The sequence below is a fragment of the Hippocampus bargibanti genome, linkage group LG01, assembly GCF_051943395.1.
Source record: "Hippocampus bargibanti isolate YZ-2025 linkage group LG01, ASM5194339v1, whole genome shotgun sequence".
Classification (NCBI taxonomy): Eukaryota; Metazoa; Chordata; class Actinopteri; order Syngnathiformes; family Syngnathidae; genus Hippocampus; species Hippocampus bargibanti.
The window spans coordinates 36687974-36697123 of NC_142734.1; the positions used below are offsets into that span (position 1 = coordinate 36687974).

Consider the following 9150-nt stretch of genomic DNA (forward strand, 5'->3'; position numbering starts at 1 on the left):
GAGTGTGCCCAACGGATTCCCAGATTGGACTCCCCTTTACTAGTTTGGCGGTGGAGAAATTTACATTTCACAGCAGCAAAGTGATGAAAGGAATGAAAGTAGAAAAACAAAATACAGGAGCTAATGGAAGGGCAGCCACCCTCGCGGCGCCATCTTGACGTCAACCCCCCCAAGAGGAGAGATCAAAGCGTCCTTTTTACCAGTGGAACTGGGACGTCATGGTGGAATGCGCACGTCTACTACACGAAGCTGTAGCATCCATTAAGAAAGAAACACAATTAAAACAAGTTCCGATACAAACAGGCAAGAGCAGGTCCAGGCAAACAAAATCTCCTCACATTCACACACAAGCATAGATGACACGAGAAGCTCATGTTTTTTTGAAATAGTATATTTTAACTAATTAAGCAAAGGATGACACAAACACAGTTGTCTAAATGTATACAAAATTCAAGTGATGTAAACGTAAAATCAGGTAGTTGTACCTTACCATAATGAAATGCCGAAGAAAAAAAAAGCACTCTTCAACTTCTGAGTGACACATGAGTTGAAAAGCTGCCTCAAGAAATGGAGAGATTCACAAAGCGGCTGTGACATTAGGACCACTTTCGTATTATTTAAGAGTTGGAACTGACCTTCTGCTTTGAAAAATATGTAATCGACTGTCAGAAAGTTAACTCAGATAAATGTCTATTGCTTAAATGACAGTTAATCTATTTAGAAAGAGCCAAAGACCCAAAATACAAACAATACATGTAAAATAAAAGCAGATTTGATTGACAACGTCGATCAAATCTGAATATCGTAAAGTCCCAAGGCATCGTGATGCAGTTTATGTAAGTGGTCGTAACCGTAATGGCAGGTTGGTATAGCTTGTTTTCCATCTTTCAAACATGCATATTAATCAAACGTGCAGAATATTGTCAGATTTCAGTCTGATTTGGGGAAGGGGCAATTTCTAAAACAGCTAAAACAATTTAAGAACATCTTTTGGTGATGCGAGACATTGGAAACAACTGCAGGGAATTAGGAGAGGGTTACTTGAGAAGCGGAGATTGAAAAAACTTTCCTTGAGGAAGTGCTGCCGCAGACTTGCTTTTGCTTCCAAACCTTGAAAGCGGACACACAATTATGACACAGTGACAAAAGGAAACTGTTGAAAGACTTTCCAATTCCATTGAAGAAATCCCTTCAATACAGGCCACGGATCACATTAAAATCAAGTCAGAGGCATCCGGTTCTTACCGAGGTGTCAGTGAGGACTTGAAGCGCTGCGACAGCGAGCTGGAAGACGGCGTTTTATTCAGCTGCTGCTCCGGAGTTGTCAGCGGGCCCAGCAAAGTCACTGCGGAGGACGGGAGCAACGGTTAAGAATAGGATGTGGGATCACACACACACACACACGCTCGTTTGGATCGGCTGGAGAGGCGAGGGCTCTTCTTCCAGACGCATGCTCACCTCTATCTGGTGTGTAGCAGTTGGAGTTCTGGATGATCAGATGGTCTGAACGTGGCTGCTCATTTTCAGACTTCACGTACTGGGCCCAGTAACTGGCCGGCATGTTCAGCAGACGTTCCACAACCTGAATAGGGGGCGGAGGGGGGTGTAAGTGCCATGACCAATGATTGTGGACCTCGCTTCTCTTGTGGTCATCTTTGTGCTTATCAAGTCATCGAGTTCTCCTTCGCAGGTCTGTATTGTTGACCGGTGGTGGAAGAGCCTTTTTTTTTCTTATGCGTGGAGAAGCTTTGTTGAGATTACATGAGCATCTCGCAAAATATGCCTCAATTTTTATCTTTGCTTAAACTGCTTCAACATCAAAAACAAACAAAATACATTCTCATGCGAGTACCTGGCCTGATCGCCTGCAAATCATGTCAATGCTTATCCTTCATGACAATCTGAATAGAAATGGTTTCAGGTTAAAAAAAAATGGTGTCGAGCACAGTTAAGAATGCAAACATAAATTGGTCACCAATAGTCTCAACAAACGTTCAAAATTCGATACCATGTTAGGTCCATGGCTAGCTGAAAAGGTTTCGTGTGCTAGTTTAGCTGAGCTAAGCAAACACTGCGTACTTTAGGCTGCCGTTTGGTGTCCTGTAGAATGGTCATGGGCTCCGGGTTGGGAACAGCGTGACCCACGATGGTGGGACCAAACACCCGCGCAAGATTCGCGATGTCCATCTTTGTGTCTGAACTCTCAGCCACTCTGAAATGTTAGCGCAGACAGGGAATATTGTCGATGAAACAACATATCATATCTTTGCAAATGGCACCCTCTAACCTCTGAAGGTGAAGGATCAAGAAGGCCAGAGTGTCTCTGTTGGCATGTGGCAGAACACTGACAGTTTGATACATCAGGGCTATGCTGTTGTCATCATCTGAAGCCTCTATAAGGAGAAGTGCACGGCAAAGCACGTGTGAATGGAAATGAAAGGAAAACATTGCAAACAAGGTGGGCGTCATCTCATTTGCGTAATTGTGCCGTTGCTCAAATAGAAGATTTAGCGAGCCAGTTTACCGGCTGCTTCCATGAATTGACGATTCAGGTGGAAGGTGAGGAGAGGGGCCTTGAGGTTGCGCAGGAAGTCCTTGAGGAGTCCAGTGATGGAGTGAATGTCGTCCACTTTGCTAAGCACGGGAACGGTTTTGCTGCGAAGGAATTTCTCCTTCAGCTCCTTCACTGTGCGATCCGCGCCGCACAGGCGGTACAGTCCAGCCTAAAAGTGGTGACGGATTGTGAATGATGATTCACTGCATACATCGCTTCAAAAGACTGCGCCGCAAGAAGTAAAAAGGCAAACAAACAGGTGGCAGGTGAATTGAAAATGACGACGTAGTATATAATAGACTCGTAGAGACGTCAAAGATTAATATGAAGCTTGAATAAAGAATATCACGGGCAGAGAAAGTGTCCCATACCTCATGCAGGCCTCGTTGCTCAATCTCACCGATGCAGTGGACCACCAGAGGGGGAATCTTTGGTGAACTCTCTGGGACATAGTCTGCAAGCACACCCTGGACACACACACAAATAATAAAACTAATTCTAATGGCACGTTTCAAAGGATCACAAATCTCCAGTGAAAGAAGAAAATACTTGCTAATGCTAAATAGATGTCAATGACATTCATTGTTTACAAGTCACTTACTTGTTTTGACTACAGTTTTAATTTGGGGCAGCTGGGGGAAGAAATTAGAAACTTTCAGGTGGATATTTTTAGAGAAACGTCAGAATCGCTAAAATCGAACCATCCGCTCTATTGTCAATTGAACCGGAGTGGGTGACGTAGGGCAGTGGTTCTTAACCTGGCTTGGATCGAACCCTAGGGGTCCGGTGAGTCGGTCTCAGGGGTGTGGTGGATCCTCCGCCAGAGAGGTCCACCCCTCCTCAGTCTAGTCTGCAGTTAGTAGGAACAGTCATCGGAAGAATGAGCATATCAAAGTGGGAAAGGGGTTCAGTGCCTCCAACAAGATGAAGAACCACTGATGTATAGCCTCGACGTGAACGTGAACTTCCACACATCTCCCAGGAAGTATCCTCAACCTGCTTAAATAACGGCGGGGCCTGCCATCAGAAAATTCGCTGTCAATCACCCAAACAGATGACAAGAAAAACTCAAAATCAAGTATTAAACCATAATATCATCCTGGTTTGGGGAGAAACAAAAAAAATTGCCCAGAAAGCCAAGACCGACAGCGCCACAAACGGACTTGACTCACCTCCCCGATTTTCACGGGTGTATTGCCCAGATTGGGGATGCACGGCAGAGGGCATCGGTCCCGACATTCTGGGTGGGAAACAACTCGGCAGTCGCAGCACCTCAAGGCAATCTTGCCAAATTTAATCCTCTTCCCACAAGGCACGCAGGACTCGGGCTTAATGACCTAGAAAAGCCAAAATGATACGAGATAAGAAGAAAACCGGAATTCGTCTCGCAACGGAGACATTTCCAATTTATAGCGACAAAGTTAAAACAAGATAGAAGAACAAAGAATAGCTGATGTAAAGGCCGCAAAATCTCAGAGCCAACTTGAAGTCAAAAGATCACAATAACAAAATACAACAACACATTAGACGCAGAGAGTCATTTCATCTTAAAGGACAACCGACACCACTTTTTTTGTTTCCTAACTGACGTTTTATAGCATCTAAAATACCCAAAACAAGCAGGCTGATATTTTTAGTCAAATGAAAAACACCAATAAAAATGACTTCAACTTTGCTAAAACTGCAAAAAAAATTGAGCTGCGAGTTGGGCATTTTCAGGAAGTCCCGCCCCCAGTTTCTGACGTCACGGCAAGACGTCTTGCTTTGCTCGAGAATCAAAACAATGGCTTCAGATTCGTAGAAGATGCTTTCTTCTTCCTCATCCAGTTATGCATACGATTCAAATAGTTCTGAAGAGGAAAGCATACATGTTTGCAATTGATGAAAGAAGTCCGTCCATGTCACTTTGAGGTATCTGGACAGAAATGTAGCACCCAAAAAAGGCAGAAGATGGCGACAAAGCTCCGCGGAAATGGGCTGATTTTTTCTCCTGGGAATTTTTGGCCGCTAATATCGAATAGTTGTTCGGTGCAACACACAAGGATTCACTATGGTGTTATTTATGTGTTTTCCTTCTAATTTCGCCATCAACACAGTTTTCAGACCAAACAAACCGCAAAATGCATTGTGTGTCCTTTCTCGGTCCGGGGCGTTTCTTCCGTGACGTCAGGACTCTAGCTATATGCGGTGGAATCTTTGTCAAATACGCTCAGTAGAAGTCATTTGAAACGATTTTACAAATTATGGACACAACTTGTCCGGAGGTGTCGGTTATCCTTTAACTGCTTTACTGCATAGTCGTCGTTTGAGGTGGTTATCGATGAAAGAGGATCTAAGACGTCATTCTGAAAATGTGCACACGTCTGCTCTAAACAACGTTTGATAGCAAACGTTGTCCATTGATGAAAAAAAGATTCAATGACATTTTTTTTTTTTTTCACACGACTAACAGTTGCCGTACATCCAAGCTCCAAGGAGATTCTTCAAGTCAATTACGACCATGTATGGAAGACACAATCAAAAACTAAGACGGGTAAACAATTGAATTGTTTTGAATGTTTGAGTGACGCAAAGACTGCATTCTTACCGTTTTGGAGACAAAGTCATGTTGACGCACGCCGTTGTGTTTCTGCGGCGTGCTGCCCTCCTTTTTTTTCTCCGCCTCTTGGTTGACGGGCTGCTTGAAAACATCTTCCGACGTGACAGACTCCGACTCCCACTCCATGGCAGCTAAGCCACAAACAAAAGGAGAAAAGTGGGGCGCACGTGTTCATCGCAGTGAGGGAGGGGCATTCGGATGAAAGCCGCAGTCAACGCTGACAAATTAGTTACCGGTCTTCCTCCTGCTACGAGTCCAGTAAGGAATCGTCTCAATGGTAGAAACCGCCTCGACGGGTCCGCCGTCCACCGGTACAGTCACGGTTGTAGTGGCGGTCACGAGGCTCTCATTCGCCTGCCAATCAAACAAACAAAAATCAACCCAACTCTATTCAAACATAAAAGCAGAGTTATGGGAGGTATCGACATGTGCATTGTTTTTTTCTTCTGAATTGCACTCATTTGAGTTTTGCAGATCAAGTTTAAGGATCAAACTTCTATTATGCATTTTCAAATCAATAAGGCGCACCGGCGTATTAGGCGCATGCCAAATAAACAGTGTATTTTCAAACTTTTTTTCCATATACAAGGCGCACCGGACTATAAGACGCACCTTCAATGAATGAAAAAAAATAATAAACAAATCCAAATATATAAATATAAAAAAGTTAAGGCACACCACATTACATGGCACTACAGTAGAGGCTTGGTTTACACACTACTGCTTCGACGGGGCGAAATGGAGTCGGCGGCTGCTGACTGTAGTTGCGAGACCTGTTGTAGCAGCTCAATATGACTTCACATATAAGTCGCAGGGTCTTCTTTGGAAGAAAACAAAGGCTTTTGGGTGCGCCTTATACACCGGAAAATACATCAATGTTCTTACCCCGTCCTGCGTGACAGCTGTTGATCGAGTTCTTTTGGAAACCCCCGAAGGACCATTCACATGATGTCTAGACGAGCGCTGAAACGCAGATGAAAATCACATGAAGGACTCCACAGATGACATCCAAAGCACTTCACATACCCTCTTTTGTCGCTTCCGGAGTCGCACCGGTCTCACCGTAGACGAGTCCCAATCCTATTAACGGGTTCAGCATAATTCACTCGATTGTGGATGTGATTTGAAACATTCCACAAAAGTAACTTACAAGAGAGTCATCAGTTTTGTCATAGCTGATATCTGACATAATGGAGGCAGATTCGTCGATGGTGGTCAGCCTATAAAATCAAAATGGTGACCGAATGAGCAAATGCAAGCGGATCACGTCCGAACCAGAGTTGGCCATTTGTTGATTGTCACCTTTGGCTGCTATTCAGGTTGGCCGCTCCCTGGCCTCGTGTATTCAGGAAGGCCAGTGCCGAGCGCTGCTCCGCACTCAGCTGGATGCTGTTGGAAGAGCCCTCGCTTGTTAGAAGATCCCTGATCAACTGAATCTGACGGTCCTGTGCTCCAAAAGAGATTCAAACATGTTGCGACCCAAACGCAAAGAGCCGATCTCATGGCAAACAAAGGCTCCACAATCCGCACACGCTTACCAGCTTGTCGCAGTCAGTCTCGGCCTTCTGCCGACGCCGAATCTCCACGTCCACTTGGTTGCGGGCGTGCTTCAGTTTGACCTCCAAAGAAGACTTCTCCGTCTCGGTTTTAGTGAGAACGTCCTTGCAGGATGCCAGAGTCTCCTCCGCCACCAGCCACTTGCGTCGGCAGTCTTCAAAGTTCTGAGCCATGAGAATGAAGCCTGGTGGCGAGACAAAAAAAAAAACCATTTGGGTGATGGTGTCCTCCAGACATCTACTTCAAAGCACCCATGTGAGCAGATAATAAAATCAGTCAACTAAATGGGACATGAAGTCCTTCTCCTTATATATTACTTGCCAACAAATGAACTACCCAGCTGTTGGCAAAGTGCACATGCTTCTTTGTAAATCTAAAACTCGCTGTCACGGTGACATCATGCTCGCCACCATCACGTTACAATTTCCGCATCCAGACATGCGTACGGTGGTCAATTGAGACTTCAATCAGTCATCTCTCATGTCTCTCATCAACAAACGACTCCACGTGTCGACCGTGCAAAATGTTGAAACAAAACACTTAAACTCCTGTCTGCCAAATACCAACGTGAAGAGGGATTTTATTGTGTATTTGACTTTGACATTAATATGTATTATTATGTCTAAAATTAGCCACAACTCTTCAAATGTGACAGCTGCAGTTGTTATTTTGGCTCATGTCACATTTCTACGGTAAAAGTCTGTGAAGCTCAAGAAGAAAAGTACAACTCACTGGGTTCGACGCCCTCGCTGAGAAGTTCAACCTGTGAGCGCATCTTCTCATATAAATTCTGGAGGCTCAACACGGCCGTCTCCATGGTGTCTTTGAGGTCACGGAAGAGGGAGAAAGACAGAGATTGACACACTTCGGAAATAAATACACATGTTCAAATTAGGTTATTAGTCATGACAATATCACCTAATTAAATTATGATAAATTAGAAAGAAAGATTTACACACATTAGAAAATGTGTGTAATAATGTAATGGGCATTCTTCTTTAGAACCGACGCATACATGTTAAGTTTCAGAAATAATACATCGGGAGATTTCAGCACTCTGTGGTGCATGTTAAAATAATGTCAGCGTTGCAAGTGTAAATTAGAAGAAGAAGAAATAAAACACAAACAATGCTTTCATTTTTTATACATTCAATTAGTATCAAAAAATGAACTGTATGTATTGTGACAATAGTTGCCTGATAAAGTGAGTATTGGATTGGATTTGCCTTTATGAGTTTCGCAGTGGAGAAATGTACATTTCACAGCAGCAAGGAATGAAAGTAGAAAAACAAAATACATGAGCTGCTGGAAAGGCAGCCACTCTCGCGGCCCTGTCTTAAAGTCAAAAGAACAAAATAATAATAATAATAATGTTGACGACCTTATTCGAGTTAGTGTCCGGTTCTGCAAGGTTCCTTTTTATGGCAAGTAAACTGTCTACGACTACGTATTGTTTTCACAAACTATGGAAAAAAAAGTCAAGCCATCCGTATGAAGGTGAGCATCTTAAATATTTGCTCTTCCGGGTCATTCCTTTGAATGGCGTTTCTTTTTGTCTTTATTTTTTTACATCGCGTTGGTTTCAGGTTGCCTGTGAAATTACAGCAACTTGAAAAAAACAGTAACCTTGCTACAGTGTAGCCCAAAAAACAGGGAATAATTTATTCTTATTTAGATTGACTAAATCCGCGTTTGTTGTCGCTCTTACCGTTAAACATAATTCAAAGAATGTATGACGCGGAGGAGAGCGAGTCAGGAAGGAGATTCTAGCGACTTTTGCGAGACGCTCGAATATATTCAAACAAATAAGAATGAACCAGCGAGTGTAATCTACTTACGGTTTTCTGAGTAGGATTAATGAACAATCCGGCGACAAACTTGCAGCCGCGAGGTTGGAGTTTTTGCCAGCCACCAGTTCGCCTCGCCGTTCAGTCGCGTCTGACCGCAACGGGCGCGTGTATATTTAAAAATTTGTCGCGAGCCAATGAGCGCCACAAGGTCGGTTACGTCATATCCGGAAAGTAAATGACATAACGGTCCCATTTGAAACCTTCAAATTTAAAGGCAAAAGCCAATTGATATTTCATTAATAATGAAATAAAACTCACAATTGGCTTTGTAGTCACTGATGATGTAGTAATACTGCAGTACTACTTGTAACTGGGCAGCAATGGATCGGTTCCCACTCAATAACGGTCTGAATGTGAATACAGTATTTGTATGTATGTATGTCTGGAATCGGCAGTGGGGTACCGTCATGATTCTGTTTAGGTGGCATTGAAGGCTTTCTCCCACAACCGTTGGTTTGGTTATTAGTTCTTTAAACTTAAAAGGACTGCCACACAACCACTCTTGGTCCTATTACTGTACGACAGTCATGAGCTTTTGTGTTTTTCAGGACTGAGTTATTGGTTTATCTTGTCCATTGTGTTCATGTAAG

At 43.5% G+C, this 9150-nt stretch overlaps 1 protein-coding gene across 1 annotated transcript; it reads right to left on the reverse strand.

Annotated features, from left to right (window-relative positions):
• Positions 1 to 16: 16 nt before the first annotated feature.
• Positions 17 to 8672, reverse strand: racgap1 (Rac GTPase activating protein 1). Its single transcript, XM_089014593.1, has 17 exons — positions 8549 to 8672; positions 7443 to 7532; positions 6692 to 6894; positions 6456 to 6598; positions 6304 to 6373; positions 6180 to 6233; positions 6039 to 6116; positions 5387 to 5507; positions 5142 to 5284; positions 3727 to 3891; positions 2926 to 3021; positions 2525 to 2723; positions 2288 to 2393; positions 2080 to 2212; positions 1459 to 1582; positions 1246 to 1345; positions 17 to 1110 (listed from the first exon to the last, which is right to left on the reverse strand). Exons 2-17 carry the CDS (start codon positions 7525 to 7527, stop codon positions 1038 to 1040), a joined length of 1893 nt encoding a protein of 630 aa, XP_088870719.1. The 5' UTR covers positions 7528 to 7532; positions 8549 to 8672; the 3' UTR covers positions 17 to 1037.
• Between the last annotated feature and the right edge of the window lie 478 nt (positions 8673 to 9150).